General features: G+C 40.6%; 1 protein-coding gene across 1 annotated transcript; it reads left to right on the top strand.

Moving 5' to 3' along the window:
- Nucleotides 1-440: 440 nt before the first annotated feature.
- Ifng (interferon gamma) lies at nucleotides 441-4,187 on the top strand. Its single transcript, XM_035451195.1, has 4 exons — nucleotides 441-546; nucleotides 811-879; nucleotides 973-1,155; nucleotides 3,497-4,187. Exons 2-4 carry the CDS (start codon nucleotides 865-867, stop codon nucleotides 3,653-3,655), a joined length of 357 nt encoding a protein of 118 aa, XP_035307086.1. The 5' UTR covers nucleotides 441-546; nucleotides 811-864; the 3' UTR covers nucleotides 3,656-4,187.
- Nucleotides 4,188-25,911: the final 21,724 nt, after the last annotated feature.

Raw genomic sequence — 25,911 nt, 5'->3', positions numbered from 1 at the left:
GTTCTTGAAGTTTCTGCCTAAGAACTATCGCCTGCTTGTGCTTTTCTCTGAAGAGTGATTTTAAAATTCTGCTGTAAATGAATTATCGCTGAAGCCAGCCACTTACCGAGGTCGGAGAGGAGTCATGTTTCTTAGAGTTTTACATTTTTTTGTTTTGCCAATTTCCTTCGAATCAACTAAGTTTAACGAAAGTAATTATTTTGATTCTTAAAATTTTATATTTTGTCCCGAATGTCTGCGTTACACACATAGCTATTATAATAATGTGCAAGCATCTGAAGTCAATTTTACCCTCACAGTGCAAATCAAGCTGACTCACACATGTGTTTGAAGCTATCTTTTAAAGCAGTGATTAAGACCTAAGAGTGCAGACAGATGTTTCAGAGACCTGCACCATAAGGGGGCAGTGTGCACACTGGAATTAATCTGATGATTCTCTCTCTCTCTCTCTCTCTCTCTCTCTCTCTTTCTTTCTTTCTTTCTTTCTTCTTTTCACACTCTCTTAATCTGAGAGTAACTTTCTTTAGCTCACTGCAGCTATTTGGGGTACTTAGAATCTCATCTTTTTTATGAGTTTACTTGTGGCTTTACAATTCAAGATTAGGCTAGAAGGAACTAAAGCTAAAAGCATGTAAAATAGTCTTTGGCTAAATCTGACGTGGAATCTTTTGGGGATGCTTATTAGAAGTAAATGGAAGGGCTGGGAAGGAAATCAGCAACTATTGTCAGCACTGAATTCGATGAAACTCGATAGATATTTTTAGGGCAGTTGGTGAACTAATTATAAATAAAATTTCCTCTTTTTCTCAGAACTCAAGTAGCGAAGATGTTGGGAATGGAGGGGACCTCGTCTTTAATACCTTGATGAACTGGCAAAAGGTAAGCTGAATAAAGCCCTTTTACCTCATTTTTTCCTGTTGTTTCTAATGGACCAGGTCCCATCAGACTCTCTTTGTGTTCTTGTTTCCCAAGGACGGTGACACAAAAATCATCCAGAGCCAGATCGTCTCCTTCTACTTCAAACTCTTTGAAGCCTTGAAGGACAACCAGGCCATCCAGAGGAGCATAGACACCATCAAGGCAGACCTGTTTGCTAACTTCTTCAACAGCAGTATGGAGAAACTCAATGACTTTGTGAGGATCACCAAGATTCCGGTGAGGCGACTTTGCAGAATATTGTAAATCTTTTTTAAACTGTATTGAATTATCAGATGGTAGAAGTTGGCCACTGAACAGTTGATAAGGCTAGGAGATAAACCCCTGTCTGAGATGCTTCCTCACCATGGGCATGCTGGGAGGGACTTGGTCAACTTTGGAAAAATACAGACATTGAAACCATTGCCCACAAGATGAGTAAATGCTCTGAGGAGGAAGCACCCAGGGGGAGCAGCAAGCAGAGCTCTTGTGGTCCCCCTGGGTGTGTGATGGAAACTCTCGCTTAGGATGGGAGGTTGTGTGTTAGTGGAAAGAGCAGTGGGAGGGAGTGAGAAGACTGCCTTCTTCTCCTCCCAGGCAGGCCACAAGGAACTGTGACTTTAGATGATTCACATGCCTGGCTGGCTGGTCTGCTGTTTCCTCATCTTGATAGGGACCAGCTAGGATCACTACATTCATTTAATCTCTTTTGCCAGAAACCAAACAAAACCTGTGCAGTGTCATAGGTAGAAAATGAGGGTCAGAGAAGAGAAAGTAGTGGAGTCTCTGAGAGACACCTGGGTGTTCTACCCTTGGTCTCTGGTTAGCCTCTCACAGTACGCAGTCTAGATTGTTTTTAGATGAAGCAATGGTAGACATATTTTGAAAAGACTGTTTTTAATAGCTTATGAAAGTCTTGTTCAATAAACCTTTCAATACGGGGATGTTCCGGCTGTCCTATGTTGTAAATCTTTATATTGTGAAACCATCCTAAGCCTTTAAATTATGGCTTCCAGAATCTGCAAGATAACTCAAAAGCACAAGGGCAAACCTCATTTTTCTAAATTTTATCCAGAAGGCAAAGGCATTCTAAAGCCTTAGGCTCTGATGGTAAATGGGCTCAACATAAAGGGGGAGGTTTCTGGCTGTGTTTTGCAGTCTTACTTATGTTTTGGGCCCAAGTTTCAGTCTACCTTAGTCCAACTCTACCATGACTCATGCTCTGTAGCAGGGGCTGGAGGATGGCAGCACATCCTGGTTCATCAACTAGAGATGGATGAAGTACTCATTCCTAACTCACTCCCACTCCCGGCTTGCTGTTCAGCTTTGGCTAAGACTCTTGGATTCTTGGCAGTTTTGAAAACTGGGAAGTAAATTTGTCTTCACAACACACAGCTGGTAGAAGCCTGATACTCCTAAGGCCTTGGTTTCACCTCTCTGGTAGCTCTGGGTGTTGTGCTTCATATGGGTGGTGTTGAGCAGGCTCTTAACTCTTGTCCTATTTTGTTGCACTGTCCACACATTTTAGGAACACACACACACACACACACACACACACACACACACACACACACACACTCTTCAGGAACTAGTTTTATGCCTATAAGCCTCTGAATCCTTGGAAATGTAGCAAGGAAGTAGAGTATTTCCAGCATTAGAAAAAACAAACAAGCCAGATAACAGTAAATGTTCTTCGTTTTATTAAGCGTGAAGTTGTCCAAGTGGCTCTCTAGCTTCCAATGGAGTAGTTGTTTAAGTAGTTCCATGAATGGTATAGTCATCAGAGAACAGGAAACACTGTTGCAAGTGGCTCATTGTCAGCAAATTGATTATTACTAATCTGAACATGTTTGGTGCTTATTTTTAATCCCATTCTAGACATGATGACAATGATCTGATTTGGGAGAAATCTAAAATCATGTTTTTCATTTGTTTTGGACTTGGGTTGTTTTTTTTTCCACTTAGTACTCAGCTTGTGTTGGTGGCTCTCAAGCTTTGGCTGGTATCAGAATCTCTGGAGGGAACTTAGCTCCCAACAACATGAGCCTTCTCCTTCCTACACATGGGTCTCTGGGCTCCTTGGTAGATCTTCAAAGCATTCTGGTATACTAAGGGGAGCATTGGTCCATGGGAAGTTTTTTTGGGGGGTTATGGATAGAAAGGACTAGTCAAAGCATAAGGTGGTAGGCTTTGTAATAAAGATGTCACTCACCAGTCTCTTCACAACGAAGCAAGTTCCAGGAGATTAGGTGCCTGGTTCAAGTTTAGAGTTACTGCAAACTCAATCTCATCCCCATTCCACCCAGGAGTCCTGTTAGTACTCCATTTTGAGATTTCTGCAGTGGTTAAAGATAGATACGTGGTGTAACTCACCTTATCCCTCTTGTACAACTTGGGCTTTTAATGACCCCGGTAGTCTTAACTGCTAAAGAAGCAACTACTACAAATGAAAGGAATACGTTGCTATACAGAATTGTTCTTCTTAAAAGGGATATTTCCATTTTCACTGATCATGATGTTAAAAGAAAAATATCCCAGTGGTTGGCATGCTTGGAGTTAATTTCATTTTTTCTCCTAACAGGTAAATGACGTGCAGGTCCAGCGCAAAGCTGTCAATGAACTCATCAGTGTGATGCCCCTCCTGTCACCAAAACTTAGCCTAAGGAAACGGAAAAGAAGTCGGTGCTGTTTTGGGGGTGGAAATCGTCCCAATAAGAATAATCTTGCCAGCACTATTTGAATTTTAAATCTTAAACCTATTTATTAATATTTAACATTATTTATATGGAAATTTATATTTTTAGACTCACCAACCAAAGAAGTATTTATAATAGCAACTTTTCTGTGATGAGAATGAATTTCTATTAATATATATATATTATTTATAATTTCTGTATCCTCAACTATCTCACCTGACAATTTATTCTTTCTAACTAATTAAGCAAGACTGTGTGAATAAAACGTTGTATCTCAGGGACTAGTCAACCAGTTGGCTGAAGTCAGACTGGAGTTGGTACACTTATTTTACTTGACACGAAGGGCAGTTGTCACCATGAAGTGCTGCTGACTGGAGGGCACGTCTACACTCTGAGCTCACCCATTCAATAGTAAGTCAGACATCACATCAACATGTCAGGTAGTACAAACTGTCTCCCACCTGGTGCTTTTGAATCCTGTTGAAAGCTGTGACTGCACCCAAATGGCAAATAACTCACTTGTTTATAGTTTACCACTGTCTAATGCATATGAATAAAGTGTACCTTTCACAACTATTTCTGCTGTGTCAGACTTCTTTTAAGAGGTGACTTGGGTGAATGAACCACCTATTGATGAATGGGTAGGAAATAAGCCATTTTTAGCTGTGGAAATCTTAGAGCTGCATTAAGCCCCATTAAGTGTGGTGCTTTTCTCTCCTGGCAATTTGCTGGTTTTTACTGCTCTAGCTGGCAGCTGTTTGAGTTTTCTTTCAAAGATATATGCCTAATTACATCACCATTCAGCTTAGAGCGCTTGCAGTGGGAAGTATCCAAACTGCTTAGCTTGGTATTTGGACTTTTTCTTTCTTCTGCACCACCACACTAGCATTCCCTCCCACACTCGCTGTAGGCAAACATCATTGGTATATGTCTTAACGTTTCTATTGTTGTGAGAAAATATCATGACCAAAAGCAAGCTGGAAAGGAAAGGGTTTATTTCACCCCTTGGATTATAGTTCACCACTGATGGAAGCCAGGGCAGGAACTCAAGGTGGGAACCTGGAGGCAGGAATTGAAGCGGATGCTGTGCAGGAACATTGCTACTGGCTTGCTCCTTATGGCTTGCTCAGCCTGCTTTCTTATACAACTCAAGACAGACTGTACACAGGAGTGGCATTGGCCTGATGTAGGCTGTGGTCTGGGTTCACCTACATCCATCATTTAAAAAATGCCCTACAGACTTGCTTACAGAAGATGTGATGGAGGAGTTTTCTCTGAGGTTCTTCTTCCTAGATCACTCTAGCTTGTGTAAAGTTGACAAATTAATAGACACAGTGCAGCAGAATTTTAGCTCTAGGGAGAGAAGCCTGGACTGGAACCAAGATTGGGCCACTATAAGTAATGTGACCTTTGATAACTTTTTTATATTCTCTAATCTTTCACTCATTTATCTGAAAAAAGAGGAACAGTTAAACATGGTTCTTCCTCACAATATTGTGTGTGAATTCATTGTATTTTTTTTTTTGTGGTACCTGATAAGTGAGATACTTTAGTTCACTAAAAACACAGAGGAATCCCCGAAGTTGGATAATTTGAACAACTAGGAAACAGACAATGAATAAAACACATTATATTCACTCAAGTTGCATGGTATTTTGAACATGCTTGTTATGGAAAAATAAAGCAGAATGGGATAGAGGAAAAAGACTCTGGATGGGATGAAGTAGGTAGTGCAGAGGTTTAAATAGATGGTTACAGTTTCCTAATCAAGGAAAAACCAATTGACGAGGAATTTGCAAGGGTGATACCCACTTGGATCACAGGCCAGATGAATATTCTTGCACAGGCTTTGGAGTGAAGATTCCTCTGGCATGAAAGAAGAAACAACAGACCTGTAGGACAGTCCAAAAAGATGGAGCAGGGGACAGCAATCCCCATAGGAGGAGATGAAGTGTGTCAAGTTAGTACAAGGATTCATGATGTAATGCTTTGGATGTGCTCTAGGTTGGGAATTCCAGAAGACCCTCTGAGGTGGCATAAGATGGTCTTACAATGTGCATAAGAATGTACTGTGAACTTGGACTTATACTCACATAAACAAGAATGATAGATATAATGAGAAGATTTCTACTGCCTTCAGGACACACAGTGGTGACAAGACTAGAATGTCAAGGGACACAGGAGGTTAGGTATCAGGAGCTTCCTTCTTAGTGTTTTTACTTTGCTTTCCCACACAGTAGTACTGTGTGAAACAGTTTGTGTCAAGGGGTCATTTTAGTCCTGGGGAATAGTCAGTGGTTATTGTAATCATTATGGGTAACTAAGCAACAGTGGCTGCAACCTGAGTGTAAAACTTTAAAATCTTGGATGAGGCAAGAAGGAAAATAATTAGGATAATGTTGGCATGGCTGTGATTGACATGAAATGCTGTTGGTTAGACATTAAATGATGGATGTAGACTTTAACTGCAGATGGAAAGTTACCATGAGATGGTTTAATCTGGATCACAGAGACAGTTCATGTCTATGGGGAAGAGGTTAGGATTTCTCCAAGTCCTCATTTTGAGACATGATAAATCACACAGTAGAGAGGGGAACATTGGGGGATCCAGCCTGTGACTAGGTTGATTTTTCCCTTTTCTCTGAGTAAAGATGGTGTCAGTTGGCCCCAGATGCTGAGACATAGAGAGTTGTACTGTATTGTGTGGTGGGATGGTAGCAGGGTGTGGGGCAGGGAATATCCTTCAGTAGAACTTGAGTTGAGACTGGCCTGTTGAATAGTTGCCAATAATTCTCTGTATGTCATTGTCTTTCCTTTATGTTCATAATTATTCTCAGGGGTGTTATAGGATTCACAGAATGGATGGACTATATTTTGCAATAAAGGAGATAAGAGTGGCAATTATTCTTGTCCTATGTTAGCAGGGACGAGTATTTCCTTGGCCAAAGGGCTCAGTCCTGCTAGCTAGTAGATGCTGCTGGTCTCAGTTGTTATAATGACCCAGTTATCACTCTGCCCTATAACCTCTGACCTGATGTTGATGTGTGGGGTCTGTTTTTTGATGTAACCTAGACCAAAAGTTTAACTTTCTAAAACAACACACTTATGCCAAAGCACAGATGACTGACAACATAGGCAGGAAGTACAGGTGTGTGGCTCACCTGTAGTGTGAGTTGTGCCTGGATTTTCTGGGAGAAAACCAATGTAATCTCTCATTATGCTTGGCTGCTTTGGATAGGACTTCATTTGGTCAGATGGTTACAAAGGATTAAAGATGAAAGAACCAACACCATGTGAGCTGCAGCTGTAAAGTCACATTATAGTCCCTGATGGCCTGGGTAGGGCCACCCCCAACCCGGGATGTGTGACAACCAAGTATCAAATAGTACTGATGAGCAACTAGGTTATGTACTGTGATAGGGTTCAGCAAAACGTAGATTTTTACCAGTGGAAAGCTTTAGGGATATTATTTATTGTCTTCAAATCTCACTCTCCTCCTATGCAAAGTAGGAAGTCATGAGAATTTTTAAGAAAAATGTTTGAAAATTGCTTTGAAGAAAGACAATGCTCAATAAATCATTCCCATAATTATTATTGTTATATTAAAATATTATTTTTGTTGAGTGAATTGACAAATCACCGTCACGACATGACAAAGTCTTGTTAGTTTTCATTTAAAATAGGAAGTTTAAATTGAGGTTGGAGAATGGCTGAGAGGATAAGAATGCTTTCTCCTAGGCAGACGGTGGTGGCCCACACCTTTAGTCCCAGCACTTGGGAGGCAGAGGCAGGTGGATCTCTATGAGTTCGAGACAGCCTCCAAAGCCACAGAGAAAGCCTGTCTCTCGAAAAACCAAAAAAAAAAAAAAAAAAGAAAAGAAAAAAGAAAAAAGAAAAAGAATGCTTTCTCCTTAAATCCAGCCACACTGAACCTCTTAGAAGAGAAAGTGGGAAGTAACCTTGAATGCACAGGAGACCACTACCTGAACATAACACTAGTAGCACAGACACTGAGATCAACAATTAATAAATGGGACCTCCTGAAACTGAGAAGCTTCTGTAAGGCAAAGGACATAGTCAACAAGACAAAACAGCAGCCCACAGAATGGGACAAGATCTTTGCCAGACCCACATCTGACACAAAGAACTCAAGAAATTAGACACCAAAACACCAAATAATCCAATTAAAAAATGGGGTGCAGGTCTAAATAGAGAATTCTCAACTGAGAAATATCAAATGGCTGAAAGGCATGTAAAGAGTTGCTCAACATCCTTAGCCATTAGGGAAATACAAATCAAAATGACTCTGAGATACCGTCTTACACCTGTCAGAATGACTAAGATCAAAAACACCAATGAAAGCTTATGCTGGAGTAAGGGAACACTCCTCCATTGCTGGTGGGAGTGCAAACAGAGGGAAGCAAGAAAAGAGATACCATAATAGCCATTATAGGTTTAAAGAGAAATCTGGCACTAGGGAAATATCCAGAGATCTATAAGGATGTCCCCAACAATCCAAGCAATAATGGAGAGGCTACTTAATTGCCCTTCTCTGATAATGAGATAGATAACTGCCTTATATGCCATCCTAGAGCCTTCATCCAGTAGCTGATGGAAGCAGAAGCAGACACCCACAGCTAAACACTGAGCTGAACTCCTGGAATCCAGTTGCAGAGAGGGAGGAGTGATGAGCAAAGGGGTCAAGAAGATGTTGGGGAGACCCACAGAAACAGCTGACCTGAGCAAGTGGGAGCTCATGGACTCCAGACTGATAGCTGGGGAACCTGGATAAGATGAAACCAGGCCTCCTGAATGTGGGTGTCAGTTGGGGGGGCCTGGGCAATCTATGGGACTTCTGGCAGTAGAACCAGTATTTTTCCCTAGTGCATGGACGGGCTTTTGGAGCCAATTCCCTATGTAGGGATACTCTCTCAACCTAGATACATGGGGGAGGGCCTAGGTCCTGTCCCAAATGATGTGCCAGACTTTGATGATTCCCCATGGGAGGCCTCACCCTCTCTGAGGAGTGGATGGGGAGTTGGTGGGGGAAATGGGAGGACGGGAAGGAGGGAGAACTGGGATTGGTATGTAAAATAAGATTTTTTTTTAAAAAAGAATATAGGCCAAAAGGAAAAAAACAAGAAAGAAAAAGAAAGAAAGAAAGAAAGAAAGAAAGAAAGGAAGGAAGGAAGAAAGAGAAGAGTGCTTTCTCAGGATAAGGAGCATCCATGTTGGGGGGCTTTAGTTCAGAACATCAATGTTCTGAACTCAGTGGACACCTGCTCTTATGGACACATAATCCCTATAAATATAACTAAAAAGAAAATAAAAATCATTTAAAAGATTTTAAATGGACACCTAGCAATTGTGCCTATTTAAGGGAGTATGATGTGCTATTCTGATACATATGATGCATATGTTTTGTATTCTATAGCAAGCAACTATAAATATTTATTGGGTACAGTGTGATTTATTGATACATGCATATATGTGATATGTATTATATATTATTGATATGTTTGTTATTGATATATATATATATATATATATATATATATAATATTGATATATATTTTTTGATTTTTGTGTGTGTGTCACATGTGTGCAGATGCCCAGGGAGGCCAGATGTAAGTATTTTATGCATGCATAGTATATGTATAGTATGTAATACTTAAGTCACGGTAACATGCCCATCATCTCAAGCATTCATTACTTGCATACATTTCCAGAATTACTTGTAGTGAGGAAGTAGTGGGGACCAGTCATTTAGCCCTAGGATCAACAAGCTAATTGATTTCTTTTGATACAGGGTTTCACTATGTAGCATCACTGCTCTTGAGTTCCCTGTGTAGATCAGGCTAGGCTTGAACTAACAGAGATCCAATCTACCTCTGCCTCCTGAGTGCTGAGATTAAAATTGTGCACTACCATGTTTGACTGCTAAACGGATTTTTAAGGAGTCTTCCAAATCTATGAACCATAATATGCCGTCCATCCTGTGTGTGTGTGTGTGTGTGTGTGTGTGTGTGTGTGTGTGTATGTATACACATGCACATATGTATGCTGGTGTGCACACCTGCACATGGTCATGCAGAGGTCAGAACTTGATGCTATTGGGTATTTTTCTCTTTTGTGTGACATCTTGTTTTTTGAGAGACTCTCACACTGAATCTGCAGCTTGCTATTTAGATTAGGCTAACTACTCCAGAGATCCTTAGTTCCCACCCTTTAGCACTAGGGATACAAAGTACATGTCATGGGACACATGTTGTTTTGTTTTTCATGATATTAGGGAGCTGACCTCAGGTCTTTATGCATTTGCAGCAAGTGCCTTTACCCAGTGAGCCAACTTCCCAATCGTCCTTCTCTTATTTCGTATCAATGCTATATGATTAATCTTCCAAAGCATTTGCTGTGACAGTTTCAAATATACTGCATTTTATTTATTTTTCTTCATTGAGGGCATTCCATACAAGGCACTGAAAACACTGGAAAAATAAGAGTCATGATTATGAGTCCTTGACTATGGGCAACTATTCCCCAACCATCCAAGTGTTACAGTCCTGACCCCTAGTTCGGTAGTTTGAGTAAGAATGGCCCCATAGGCTTATATATCTTTGAATACTTGGTCCCCAGTTGGTAGAACTGTTTGGGAAGGAGAAGGAGGTGTGGCCTTGTTAGAGGATGTTTGTAACTGGTGGTAGACTTTGAGGTTTCAAACGCTCATGCCATTCCCAGTTTGTGTTCTTTGTCTCAGTTTGTGGATCAAGATGTAAATCCTAAGCTATTGCTCCAGTGCCATATCTTCCTGTCTGCTGCTCTGCTTCCTGCCATGATTCAAACTTTCTGAAACCCCCAATAGCCCCCAATTAAATGCTTTGTATTGTAGAAAGTTACCTTAAGATGTGTTAGATTCATTTATGCTGTGGAATATTTGCTTAGTGATGCAATGATGTGTTACATTTGTTTAACTCTGTAAAGCTGTGTTACTGCACCTGCCTAAAACACTTGATTGGTCTACTAAAGAGCTGAACATCCAATAGGCAGGAGAGAGAAATAGGTGGGTCCAGAAGGCAGAAAAAAGTAAATAGAAGAAGAAATCTAGGGAAGGGGGAGAGGAGTGAGAATAGGAGAAGGAAAGGAGGATGCCAGGGGCCAGTCACCCAGCCACACAGCCAGCCACACAGCCACACAGCCAGCCACACAGCCACACAGCCAGCCACACAACTACCCATGGAGTAAGAAGGAAAGAAAGACAAATAGAATAAAGAAAGGTTAAAAAGCCCAGAGGCAACATGCAGCTAAAGATAAATGGGATAATTTAAGTTAGAAAAGCTGGCTAGAAACAAGCCAAGCTAAGGCTTGGCATTCATAAGTAAGAAGAAGTCTCTGGGTGTTTATTTGGGAGCTGGGTAGCTGTCTCCCAAAGAGTGAAAACAAAAACCAAAACCAAAAAGTACAGCTTTGTTTTATAAGTTGCCTTGGTCATGGTATCTTTTCACATAACGGAAAAATAACTAAGACACTTAGGATGGTGCCACTGAGAGGTGGTGGAATTTTAGAAACCATATCCTTGAGAAACGTCCTTAGGGGTTGTGACTACTGAACACCTTTGTTTTGCCTCCTGATTCATTTTTTTATTAACATGAGTTGGGAACATCAAGAATTCTGGGTGAATGAGCTCAGCTCATTTTTTGTTTAATTATTAACTGTGAGACTATGAATAGAGTAGAAAGTGCTAAGTAATTGGAAAATGACATGCTGGAAACTCTGGTTTAGGAGCTAGGAAATCCCCACAGTTGGTTTCCTTAGTCTAAAACACGGAGATTGATGGAATTAAGCCAGGGGGCTAGACTCCAATGTCACCTGCAAGTGTGATCCTGTCTATATGACATCAGGACAGTGATGATCGGTTTATGAGTGGATCAGGGAAAGGCAGTTTGTTATAACACTGTTGGAAGCATGGCTGTTTCCTTGAATTCTCTTTTAATTCATGACTCAGGGCTACCTGGGGTGAATCAGGACAGCACAAAACACAAACCCAGAGAAAGTAACAGCCAAGAAGATGCCCCATGACTCAGCTCCTCACCCTGAAGTTCCTATTCCTTTTAACCAGTGGTCTCAACACCTGAGACTTGGTTATAAGACTCTTAACTGATGTGCATATTAGAGAGATATGAGCAGTCTCATTTAATTCTGGTCTGGCTAAAAGTCATTTTTAAGCACAGAATCTTACAACGGATCAAAGTACGGAAAATGAAAGTCAGAAAGCTCAACCATAAATGGGACATTTATGTCATCAACCCACTAAGGCTCAAGGACCATCTATTAAGAGAAGGCAGAAAGATTAAGAGCCAGAAGTCTGAAGAACTAGAGAGAAACAAGACAGGACTGCTATACTCATGAGTTCACAGCAGCTGTAGCTGCCTGTACAAGACCTGAACAAGTTCAAGCCAGTTAGTATTTTAGCATGGAGCAGAGGGACGGTGGGAGCCACACCTCTTATTGAGGAGCTATTTATAGCTGATGGCTGCTGGGGGAGGAAGGGTCATTTTCCTAAGGGTGTGGTGCCTGTTAGGTGGACTAAGGTCCAATGGATGCTTCAGTACGTGTGTGTGTGTGTGTGTGTGTGTGTGTGTGTGTGTGTGTGTGTGTATAGACATTGCAAATTGGACACAGTGAATTAAAATAAAAACAAAAACGAAAATAGGGCATGGTTTGGAGGAGGTGAGGGGGTAGGGGTGGATCTAGGAGGAGTGAAAGGAGATGAGCAGGATATGATTAAAACACATTGTATTGAATTTTCAAAGAAATAATGAAAACAGTATAAAACAATGCTGCTGATGCCTCCACCCCATCTGCTGCTTTTCCATGCCCATTGCGGGTGAGTTCAGCTCATACAACACAAGGACAAGCCTTGAACTGTTTTGTCTGGTAACTGCCATACAGCGAAGGTCCGGAGACCAAGCATTCCTTGGAAACTGAGAAGCAGAGAAAGGATCCCTCGATCCCAGGGCACAGCTGTGAGAAGCGTAACTCTGGCTTGCTGTTTCTGAAGTGAGAAGAGACTGAGCTGGGAGATTTGTTTTTCTCCCTTTGACTTAAAGGTCAGGCATCTGCGAGTTAGAAGAATGTTCTTAACCACACAAGTTTCAGTAAAACTCAAAATCAAATGCCGCTAAGGAAACGGGTTTTTACTTTGAACATCAGGTTAGCAAATAAGGAAAATTGTAACACCACCAGACTCGGTGGCTTGATGTTCTCGGTGGTGGAGTAGGCAGTGCCAGGGAAACCGCAGACTGGATTTTCTATGCTAAAGTGCGGAAAAACATTTATTTTCATCTTTTCTCTTGTCTCAGAGATGAAGCCAGGATGGTGTTGTCAAAGCCTGATTCACACGCAACTCACCCAAATAGCTGTATCTCAAATGCCAGAGGCAAGCAGTACCAGGATTTCAGGTCCGTCTAGAATGGAAACAGTTTCCTAGCTGTGTTAATCAGGACTCGATATTTGATTTCTACTTCCTCTTAGGGAAAGTTGGTTGGAAACAGGGAGGCTTTGAAGAGATGATTAGGGACAGTTCATCAAAAGTGAAATGAGAATTCTTCCTAGAATGATCTGAGTATCGGGAAAGCTCACCGACCAGGGTTTTCAGAAGTCAGTAAAAAAAAAGGGGGCGGGCTCTGTCAGAATGACAGTACCAGGACTTGGGGACCTGGGCTGGGTGAGGCTCATTGCTCTTCAGCTGAGACAGACTTTGAGGTTTAGGGGGATGAGGCTGAGGTTCTCCAAAATGTATCTATGAGGCTCCAGAGAGGTGGGAGTTCTGCAAAATGCATCTGTGAGACTCGGGAGTCACGTGCACCTCCCACTCCCGTGACACCATTCTGTTCTCAGGGTTTGGGGCTGGCAAAGTTAAAAAGACAACAGAAATCACCACGCATCTTGGCTAAGCCTGGACAAAACTGGCACTAAGTGAATCCATTATTTTATTACAGCATTTTTTTTTTAATTCCCAGCCACTGATGGTCACAAAGTGCCTTCGTAGTTAACATGTGTTGCCTAGATGATTAATTGGGATCTGCATTTTGCGTTTGTACTTACTGTGGAAAGCCAAGGGATGGTGCTGCACCCTTCAAGGTAGCTCCGTGAAAGGACTGGTATTACCACTTTCCTTTTACAGACAAGGAAACTGAGGCCGTGGATCCCTCAGCCAATAAAGGACAGACACTGAGATCAAATCTAGATAGATAGCCTGATCCCAGAAGCCACACCTGAAAGAAGGGAAAACTAGTCTGGAGTGGGGGATTCTGACTCCTACTGGTGAAGTACAAATGGGCAGTTGATCCTGGAAAAGAAGGAATGATTCTCACATTGATCAATGAAATTGAATGGAAGAGCCAGACACTGAGTCCGAACACCGACAGACACTTGATGTTAGTCAAAGAAGCCAAAAACAGTAGGGAGAAGACACCATCTCCAGCACTTCCTCGACATGCAGCCTGCTGGTATGAGAAGCACCATTAGTGTTAGCTGTCCCTCCCCTCATTCCCTCCTTTACCTTTCTCTTCCACCCTCCTCCCTATTTAGTTCTCTTATTCTAGTTTCGTCTGTATTTCTCCATGACACTGTATTCGATTTCCCCTTCCTTGGAAGATGCCCTCTCCCCACTGCCCTCTTACTAGGTACCTAACTCCTGTGGCTATTTGGACTGAATCACACTTACTGAAACCTAAAAGCTACTATCACGTGTAAGAGAAAACCCATAATACGTTTCTTTTAGAGTATGGGTTGCCTTAATCATGACTATTTTCTAGCATTGTCATTGACCTGAAAACTCCTGATTTCATTTTTCTTAATAGCTCAATCATATCCCATTATGTAAACACACCTCATTTTCATTATTCATTCATCAGTTGTTGGGCATCTAGGCTGCTTCCAATTTCTGCTACTTATGAATAAAGCAGCAATGAACATGGATGAGAAAGTAGTAATCTGCAGGGTCCTTTGGGTATATACTCAAGAATGGTATAGATGAATCTTGAGATAGATTGATTTTTCAACTTTTTGAGGGATTTCCACACTGATATCCGTGGTGGCTGTACCCATTTCTAGTCTCACCATCAATGAATAAGTATTCCCAATTCCCCACATCCTCACCAGCATGTTCTGCCACTTGTTTTATTGTTCCAGCCATTTTGACTGGGGTAAAATGAAATCTCAAAGTAGTTTTAATTTGCATTTCCATGATGGCTAAGGATGTTGAATATTTCTTTAATTCAGTCACTTGTGTTTCATCTTTTGAGAACTCTCTGCTTAGTTCTGTACCCTATTTTCCCCTTAGTTCATTTGTTTTCATTTTTTTTTTAGTTTTGTATATATTCTAAATACTAACCCTTTATCAGATGTATAATTGGTAAAGATCTTTTTCCATTATGTAGGCTGCCACTTTGTCTGAATGATATCATAAAAGCTTTTTGATTTCATGAGGTTCTATTTATTAATCATTGTTTCTATTACCTGTGCTGTTGATGTCCTATTCAGAAAGTCATTTTCTGTGTCGTGAGTTCAAGGCTATTTTCCACCTTCTCTTTTATCATATTCAGGACATCAGGCTTTTTGTTGAAGTCATTGATCCATTTGAAGTTGAGTTTTAGGAAGGGTGATTCAACCCTCATCAGAGAAGTTTCATATTGCAGTATATGGGAACTAGCACAGTGACACACAACTGGACAGTGTGCAGAGAAAGAGACTTTGGAGCACTCACTTCTAAATGAGATGTCTTCATCAAACTCCTCCCCTCAAGACTCCAATGTCTACATAGAAGAGAAGGCAGAAAGGCTGTAGGAGCCAGAGGTGATGGATGACACCAAGGAAACAGTGTCTTCCAGACACAATGGAAGTGAGACACAGAGACTGAGGCAGCACACACAAGAACTGGACAGGTTCAAGCCTAAAAGGAGAAAGGGGACATAGTGTCAACCTCAGTCAAGAAGTTATCTACAGTTGATATCTACTGGCAAAAAGGAAAATCAGTTTTATCCAGGGGATTGTCACAGGATGCAGAGTGGGGGTGGGAGCACTTTGATCAACTACACTCCAGCCTAAGTTCCATTCATGCCCGGGGTAGTCTGCCAACCTTAAATGAACTCAGTAGCATTTTTGTGTACTCTTTGTTTTGTTTTCTTTGTTTTTTTTGTCTTATTGATCTTTTGCATGTTTGTTTTTGTGGTTTTTTTGTTGTTTCCTGCTTTTTTTCATTTCTGCTTTTGTGTCTTTTTTGAGAGAGAAGGAGAGAGAAAGCAACATAAAGTTGAGTGGGTAGGGAAGTGGGGGAGAAATTGGGGGAGGAGAAAACATGATCAAAATAAAAAAAAAGAGAAGTTGTGTAGAGACAGGGACAAGCACACTTCCTGTCCCTGTCTCTACACAACTTCTCTTTTGTTCTGCTGGGCTGTGGCTTCCATACACCCGTCCAGTCCTCCTTTCATTCATGGGGTGGGCATGTTTCTGTCAGGATCTCCTTTGTCCTCTCATTACTCATGGTTACTGTGTGCTCCTGCAGGACCTCTGAAGTGAGGAGAGAGAGGAGAGGAAGTCTTTGGTCACTTGTTGTGATAGCCACCTCAAAACAGGGAAATGTTCCATTTGTCTCGAAGCAGAGAGAGATGAAACCTGGTGCTCAGTCACTTAATCCTTCTAAAATGTGATATTCATCTAGGATCCCAGTTCATGGCATTTTTGCCACCCATCTTTAGGTGTACCTTCCTTGGTTAAACCTCTTTGGAAATAGTCTTAACAGATAAACCTAGGTGATTCCATACCTAGTCAATTTGTGAACGGAGATTAGCCATCACAAGTCCAACCTTTTCCAACCCCCTCACTCATTGGCTGGTGGTCTTTAATTGTCCAAACACCATTCAAAAGTCTAATGGCCAAAGTCTCTTCAGAGACTCAACACAATCTCTTAACTCTATGCAATTGAAAAACAGGTTTATATTTTCATTATACAGGGTTAAACAATCCCATTACAAAGGGGAGAAATGGAAACATTGGCAGGAAAGATCAGAAGAATGTAACACAAACCCAGCAGAGTTCAGATACTAAGCCCCATAGCTTCACTTTTGTCATCTAGGGCTCATGGTACACCATCCAACATACTTCAACAGGCTTAGGTAGCTCTGGATCTATAGCTCCAGGCATATGTGGCCTCTTTCTTGGCCCAGCTCCACTCAGTGGCTGCAGCTGTCCTTGGCAATCATCCCATGTTTCTGGTATCTCTAATATACTCAAGTCTCCATGGCAATTTGGGCTTTATTGTCATAGCTTCACAGACAGCCTGCTAGACATGCCATAAAAGGAACCTGACTCTACTAAACGTTGATGGGTAATGTGCATAGTTTCTACCAAAGAGTTACTATTTCTAGTTATGCTTAATGAATAGAAGTAAAACAAATGTATGTTGGTCTCATTACTTGTGTACATCTATCTACCAATCATCTATCTATCTCTCATCTATCTATCTATCTATCTATCTATCTATCTATCTATCTATCTTCTATCTGTCTTTATCATCTGTCTATATTTTTCTATCTGTGTATCTATCTATCTATCTATCTATCTATCTATCTATCTATCTATCTATCGTAATCATGAAATCATGAGTCATACGTAGCCTTGACACTTTCCTTATTTCTAGCTTGTCTCTCCAACAGTCATAAGGCTTCACTTTAGTATCTGCAAATGCTTATGCTTTTGTTAAACCTTATATACAAGTGGAAAAGTTTTAGAATTGCAAAACCATATGCCTATGAGGAACACATTTACACACTAGCATACAATGTGAACTATTTGTTTTAAGCCATAGTACTTACTAAAAACAGTCTTGGACAGTTATTCAGATCATTTCTTTTCCTTTACTATTGTCATCCTTCAGGGTTTACATTAATTACCTTTCTCATTGCTGTAACCAAATGGCTGACAAAGCAAGTTAAAGGCAGAAATACTTAATTTGGCTCACAGTTTTGGGAGATAAAGTCTGCGATGGTAGGGAAGGCAAAGCAGCTGGGACAGTTCCATCTATAGCGGGAGGCATGTGAGGTGAAAGGTCCCACATCCTGACAGATCAGGACACAGGGTATGAATCAGAACCAGATGTGGATGTCATTATCAAGGCCTGCCCCCAATGTCTCCTGTTTGTTGTACGTAGTATGTCTCAAAGATTCCTAAACTTGAAAGCCAGCATCACCCGCTGGGGACTGGATGTTAAAACACAGGAGCCTGTGTGTGGAGATACATTTCACATTTAAATCACAATAGGGAAGATTTTCATGGACAACATACACAACCTGTCTTCCATGCCCTCATCCTGATTGACTTAGTTTTTAAGGATACAGAGTTCTATGCATTTTGCCATGTGCACAGACTTGTGTATGTCCTACCATATATTCATTTTGTTTTATTAGCCTTCAAATTCCCTACCCTGTCCCCTTGTATTCAGACCCTGTCCTCACCCTTCAACACCAGTAACCACTCATCTGGTTCTCAGCTTGTACATCTAATGCATTATAAAAAGTCAGCCATAAACTTGCAAACTGGCTTCTTTTTATTTTACAAAATTCATTAAAGACTCATTCGCGTTGTTGTGTGGCTCACTAGTTGATTACTTTTTTTTTTAACTAAATGACATTCCATTGAATGTAGGTGTCACTATCTAACTCATCCATTCAATAGTGAAGAAGTACTGTAGTATTTCTAATTTTGGGAGACTACAAAAATAAATATAAAAAAGGTTAATAGCTATTTTTCTTCATCAATTTTTAAATTGCTTTCCTTCAACTCTGTTTCCACTTTGGAAGTAGAAGTTATGGATAGTGACACAGCCTGAAAACATATAAAGTTCAATATATGAAAAATACATCTATAAGTCACTATCAATATAGTAAAAGCATGACTAGTTACATGATAAAACAAGCATCAAGATGAAAACTGGTTCTGGCCCATTCTATGATAGTATTATATTAAAATTCCAAAAGTTCAAAGTTTAATATTATAGTCTGTTGTAACAATGACTGCTTTCTGGTTAGCTGAAAGCTCAAGATTAATTTTTCCCTTTCATTTCTTAAATATAAACTTAAAAATGCTGCTGATTTTGATGGAGACATCTTAATTTATATACATCCAAACTTTTCTTAATATCTTTTTTATTTGTAAATGGCTATGATGTAGCTATATACTCTGAATGAATACATATATTCTCAATAATAACTATTCACATTTTCATACAGATTTGAACTATACAGTAACTGATGGAAGCAGATGCAAAGATCCTCAACCAAGCACTTCACCAAGCTCCAAGAGTCCTTCTGAAGAAAGGGAGGAGGGATTGTACCAACCGTGGGGTTACGGTCATGACCAGAAACTTATAGAGAAAGCTGACCTGAGGACACGGGAGCTCGTGGACTCTGGACCAACAGTTAGGGAGCCTGAATGGGACTGACCTAAGTCCTCCATATCTGTGCGACAGTTGTGTAGCTTGGTCTGTTTGTAAGGCTCCTAACAGTGAGACCAGGACCTGTCCCTAGAGTTTAGCTGCTTTTGGGAACCTGTTCCCTATGCTTACATCTGATCTTCTAAACAAATAAACATAAAACAAATGTTACTACTTTTAACCAAAATTATTTTCAGGTTTCCAAACTTCTATTATGACTCAAAAAAATGAGTCTTCTTGCCTCTTCTACAAACATGATTTCAACATAGACTACAAATAATAGTAACTTGATATATCTGACATTTTTGCCTCCTAAGAAAGGTTCTTATAAGCTTCAGGGGATCAATTTGGATCCACCAACATTATCACAGGTCAAAATAAACACAAATAAGTAATATTTATCAACAATTTCTTTTCCATCTGCCTACTTCATGGAGTGGGGCTTCCCTCTCTCCCTGGCCTGGAATGTTCTTCTCTCAGCTGCCAAAACTGTCTGCTTAAAAATTCTAAAGATACACTTAAGGAAAAGTTTCTTCTTTCAAATTCCTTAACTTCATGTTCTGCCACTAATATATACTTATTCGACCAGTTTATACTCATTTAAACTGTTACAGATTGCTCTTCCTCTGGCCATGGCCATGCCATTTTGCTATAGCCCTGGGCCCTCCCCTCCAGCTCTCACTCCAGAGGGCCCTACTGCATCCTCCTGGCACAGACTGCTCCAAAGATGCCTACGTATTTTACAGAGCTCAGACAACAAATGAAACAGCCTGCTCTTCCTGGATTTACACAACATTCCAGCCTTCAAGACCCCTAGCTTTGTCCCCATGCCAGCAGGAAGCAAACATGATTCATTTCTGCATCCCTATGTCACCTCCCTTTTTTTTCTGTATTGAACTCTATAGCCCTGGGGCTGGCCTGCTTTTTAAAAATGTTTTATTACTAATTGTAAAAATTCTGCCCATGATCCTGCAATGTGTACACTACCAGACATTCTCTATATGTATTTCTGACAATTGTCCTGACATGAAAATCTTGCTATTTATATTCTGAGATAAATTGGTTCTGCCCTCTCATAGCTAAGATGGTTTATTATTGCCTTGATTATAAATTTGACTTATTAGGTCAACTTTAACTACAACTTTGGCCTTACATATGCTCACCACTAATTCAGGTAAACCCTTTGCCCAACAATGCTTCATCAAAACACAAATTAACCAAATTAACACAATTAATCAAAGGCTAACAGATAAAACTAACATTCTAAACTCGACCATTCTTTTTTGATAACTCAAAATCATAATATTTAGACACACTTAACCACATCATGTCATACTGTTATAGATTTTTATATTACTTCTCTCCTTGCTATGGATAACAAATGCCCTGTAATCAGGTACAAGCTCACTTGAGAGGTGTCTGAAACAGTTCCCAGCTAGGTATAAATATAGGTATCTTATATAATCAGATAAGTGCCGTTAGCCATTCCAGACTCCAGCTCTCTTCTCCAGAGAAGGTAGCTAATTATTTTGTTAATTCAGTTAAAGATTCCTTAATAATAACTGCTTGTAGAACCTTCTTATCAATTTGGGAATTATAAGAACATTAATCATCTTACTCTTATTTTTATTCTAGTCACCATCAGATGCTTAGGATCTACAGCACACATTGCCCAGAGATATATCCACATACTGTATTTATTAGATGAAAAACTTGGAAATGCTGCAGTCTGCAAGAATTATGCAGTGAGATTTCAGCTGATAAAGCAGGAGGTTGACCAACCAGAATGAATGTGTTCTGATGGAGATGAACCCAGTAGCAAGATTCTGGGCCCACCACCTTTTATATATGGCTGTTCTTATAGCAAATCTCTTATGAAGCTATAAGCACTCTCTTTTGGTGCAAGATTCAGCAGTATATAGATTATTGGGTACAATTTCCTATGTTGGGTCACTTCCCCCTGCTCTTGGGATCTCCAGTAAGAAATTTAGTCATTCAGCCAATAAGCTTGATTCCCAAAGTCTAATCTCTGCTTCATTCCCTGAGATGAACTTAGAAGCCAGCTCCCTGCAATTATCTTCTATTTGGCAGGACATTTGGTCAGGAGAGGAGTCCTTCAGATGGATCACATCCTGGACCTTCAAGATAGGGATGGAGTATCCCAGTTTGTTTGATTCTTAGTCTTTCCTGATAAGGAGATTGGGTGCCCTAAATTCCCCCACAACCAACTTGGGAAAGTGCTAACCTCAGTTAACCTTTGATCTACCTTAAAAAAGCTATTAATTCTCTACACCTTCCCTCACCTTGGTTTATCCATACAGGATTTTAACCTAGGAATGTAGTACCATGCACCAACTCCCCTTCTCTCTTCTTAGAATTTAAAGCCTCATAAATCAGCCTTTTTGACTCTTATCACTCTGGGTATTCTTCTAGCCATGTTTCCCAGAGGTCCACAAAGATGCTGACAGTGTCCCCAGAGACAAGCTCTTATCTACTTTTGACCCTGAGACATTCAAACTCAGAGAATTGCCTTTGTTTTGTGTATATTTAAAAACTGGAAACTTTAGAGAATAGCAGAAGATCAAAGGAAGACTAAAGAGCATGATCTAAACAGCGGGTGTTCGAACTCCGTTCCATACTTCTTAGACTAGAAATTTCCTAAGACCTGTTGAGTCAACTGAACTGAACCTTGGCAGGGGGTCAGTAGAGCTGGGCTGGTGGTCCTGGATTCTATAAGAAAGCAGACTGAGCAAGCCACGAGAAAGTCAGTAAGAAGCACCTCTCCACGGCCTCTGCATCAGCTCCTGCCTCCACACTCCTGCCCTGCTTGAGTTCCTGTCTTGACTTCCTTCATTGATGGACTACGATGTTGAAAGGTAAGCCAAATAAACCCTTTCCTCCCGACTTGCTTTTTTGGTCATGGTGTTTGATCACAGCCAAAGTAGCCATACCTAAGACAGAAAAGGCACACAACAACAAGCTGTTCTGTGGGAGCCAGGAAGGTGAGAAAACAATGTTGAGAGAAATGGATGCAGCGGAGGTCTAGCTTGATGAGTTCTAAACAGAAGTTTGAGAGTCACTCAAAGTATCTGTCGGAGCCATTGAATATTTTGAGTTAAGAAACAGTGGTTCTGGTTAGCTATGACTGAAGAATCAACTGCAATTAACAAGATACCAGAACCATGCTAAAGTGAAACCTTAGCTTTGCAGGGACAATTGACGTTGGTCAGTTTTAACTGAGAAATTGGTGGTGATTAAGAAGAGACCAGCATCCTTGAGGTAAAATCTCCTAGGAAGCATTTCCTCAGCTTCAGCTTGAGGCAGCCAAAGTTGTACCTCATGCTGACAGCAAACTTGGTAGTGTAAGAGTTAACTGGGTGGTACTGGCTGTGAAGGCATGTGTCATGGAGAACTGCTGGGGCTTGGCACTATGTAGCAGGATTGGAGTTCCTGAACAGAGCCTGTGAGAGGTTACTGGGAAAATTGCAGCCCAGTTTGTAACAGAATACACCAATATTTTAGAGATGCCCATATCATGGGATGACCACCAAGAACAGCAGCAGCAGTGGAGTGGAGCCAGCTGGAGCCTAGAAGACAGGTTGTGTGTGCTACAGAGAGTGGAGATGGAGAAACGAACCAAGCCCTTTGAAAAATCCCAAAAGATGGTGAGTGGATCCCAGACATTAGACACTGGACTATTTACACTGTTAAGAGTTTTGTTTTGCTTTGCTCAGATTGTGACTGTGCTCTGGTTCTTCCTTCTTGAAATAAGAATGCCTCTCATTTAGTTTTTGACTTTATAGGAGGCCACAGTTGAGAGACATGCGATTTTTAAAGGAACTAAGGATTTGAAAAGAGACTGACATTTGTAAGTGTTTGAATTTGTAAGAGCATGGGATTTTTATATTTGCAAAATGTTTTATATTGTGATGTTTATACTAACGTGTGATCTTGGGGATCAACAAGAAAGGAAAGATGGTGGCTTAATGGTGGTGTGTTTGTTCATCAAGTTGACAGTTGTGCTGGCTAGTTTTACGTCAACTTGACATAAGCTAGAGTCATCTGAAGGGAGGGAACCTCAATTAAGAAAATGCCTCTGGGCGTTGGTGGCACACGCCTTTAATCCCAGCACTAGGGAGACAGAGGCAGGCAGATCTCTGTGAGTTCGAGGCCAGCCTGGTCTCCAGAGCGAGTGCCAGGATAGGCTCCAAAGCTACACAGAGAAACCCTGTCTCGGAAAAAAAAAAAAAAAAAAAAAAAGAAAGAAAAAGAAAATGCCTCTATCAGATGGGGTTGTAGGCAAAGCTGTAGGGAATTTTCTTAATTAGTCATCAATATGGGAGGTCTCAGGCCATTGTGGGTGGTTACAGCATATAGACGCCAGGACCACCATCCTCGGTCTGGTGGTCCTGGGTTCTGTAAGGAAGCAGACTGATCAAGTCATGGGGAGCAAACCAGTAAGCAACACCCCTCCATGGCCTCTCTATCAGCTTCCCCCTCTAGGATCCTGCCATGTTTGAGTTCCTGTTCTGATTTCCTTCAGTGATGAACAGTGTAAGCCAAATAAACCCTTTCCTCCTGAACTTGATTTTGGTCATGGTGCTTTATCACAGCAATAGGAACCCAAACTAAGACACTGGGCTAAAGCAGTTTCCAAGTTACTCTCTATTACATCCTGAAGATTATTTAGTAGTAGCTGACATTTCCTTATCATATATTGGTTTACCATCTGTTGTCTAGCTTAGCTTACTTCAGTTTGATCATCCTGCCATTTAGCACAGAAATGGTCTGTCAACATTTTTACAAGGCACGTTTTAAAAAATTAGTGATCATCCTTTGAAAAAATTATTGAGAACATTTCTTTATGCTGGTTGGTTTCCATAAGATGCCTTAGGAATGGACAGGTATTTTTCACATTTAAAATTGTATCTAGTTTTTACTTATGTGTACATTTGTCTGTGTGCATTGTGTATATGTATGTCATGTCTGGTTTGTTGTGAGCCTAGGAGCTTGTGGAGGCCAGAAGAAAGCATTGAATTACTTGGGATTGGGGTTACAGGTGGTTGTGAGCTGCCCGATGTCGTGTGTGTGTGTGTGTGTGTGTGTGTGTGTGTGTTTGTGTGTGTGTGTATGTGTGTGTGTGAGTGTGTGTGAGTGAACTTGGGTTCTCTGCAAGAGTAGCAAGCACTATGAACATGGAGCCATGCCTCTACTATATTGTCTAGGAAGAATTTTTAATAAATAATAATAATAATAATAATAATAATAATAATAATAATAATCGAAAGGTTATTTTGGTTGGGAACTGAAACTTTTTCAGGGAAAGTTGAGCTTTTTCAGGAAAACACACTTTAAGTGATGTACTTTGAGACAGTCGGTCTATGAGATGAGTTTTGTAGATAGACTACACAAGACAGAAAGAGCCAGAGATGTTTCTGCTCTTGAGTGTGTCATAAAGTGTGTTTTGGCAGGATGAGGGGGGCAGATGTTAAGTTCAGGAAGCAAAATTTCTGTCTGTGATTGAGTATAGCAGACACGGGGTAGGACATATACGAAGCGCTGAATGTCTTCTTGGAGCCACTGGTGGGTGGCTCACTACTTAGTCAGATCTGAGTAAAGAAACAGGAAGAAGAGAAGTGGAAAGGCTCAGCTGCAGTTGAACACAGGTTTGGAGTTCAGTAGCTGCATGTGGGCTAGACTGAAAGATCTGAGCCCTCTAGTCTCCAGGGGGAGTGTCTGGCTTGCTGAAGTCTCCAGAGGGAGTGTTTTAGTGGAGGGAGGAGGGTAGCAGTGAACTCTTCAGCTACAGCAATGTGAAGGGATAGAAAGGGAGGGACTGAAGAGAGAGAGCCAAGTTGCAGAGACTCAAAAGAGCCTCGTAGACAGCAGAGGAAGAGGGTGTGGTGGTTGACACCAGATGCCAAAGGGCAGGTGGCAAGTGCTCAGACTGGAAACCCATCCTCTGAGTTGCCAATTTGTGGTCACCAGTAACCTTTGAAAGGCAGAGTGTCAGAGGTATCAGAGAGCAGAGCTTAGAAAGCAGTGGGCTGGATAGAAAAATGACAATAAATAAATAGTATACATCTGTGTTAACCAGTGCAGTTCAGTGGTACCCTCTACCAAGCCTATGCATATACTGGCATTTCATTATTGCCTTGGGGTCAGCCAAGGATCTGCCTTGAAGACAAATCTAGACATATCAGATTCTTTCTGTGCCATATGAGCATAATTACTGTTTTGGAGTTTTATGTCTATTTTGAAAAATATCTGATTAATTTAAGTCAAAATTTCCAAGCTTATTCTGTCTCCCAATACCATTGCTATCCATGCAACCCCCACCCCCAGGATCTACCTTTTCAAGCTGCTTAAATGTCTTCCCCCAGGAACCAAAGATGGAAGTTCTCTTGTTCCTTCTCACATAAAAACATATTTCAGTCCAATTTCCCTCTAGAAAAAAGTCAACACATTAAAAATAATAAAAAAACCCATAACTAAAAGTGAGATGGACAAGTTTTTCAAGAATTGTGTTTTGAAATATAAACATAAAAATGAAATGATATACACTATTTAATTGTCCTTGGCTCATTTCCAAATTCCAAATCCTCAAAACACAATTTTTATTACAGAGTCTTTGGCTAAAGGTTTAGAAATGGCCTCATGTTTGAACACTAGAGCACTTTCTTGCCTAAGTATTCTATTGAGATTTTGCAATATATATGTATATTATATATACATTGCATATATATATATATAATATATATTATACCATATTTTATTTTTGCAAAGGATCATGACTTTATGATCCCTGTG

This window comes from Cricetulus griseus, assembly GCF_003668045.3.
Source record: "Cricetulus griseus strain 17A/GY chromosome 1 unlocalized genomic scaffold, alternate assembly CriGri-PICRH-1.0 chr1_0, whole genome shotgun sequence".
In the NCBI taxonomy this organism is placed as follows: domain Eukaryota; kingdom Metazoa; phylum Chordata; class Mammalia; order Rodentia; family Cricetidae; genus Cricetulus; species Cricetulus griseus.
The sequence above is the reverse complement of the archived record's forward strand: the minus strand, read 5'-3'. Positions and strand labels throughout refer to the sequence as shown.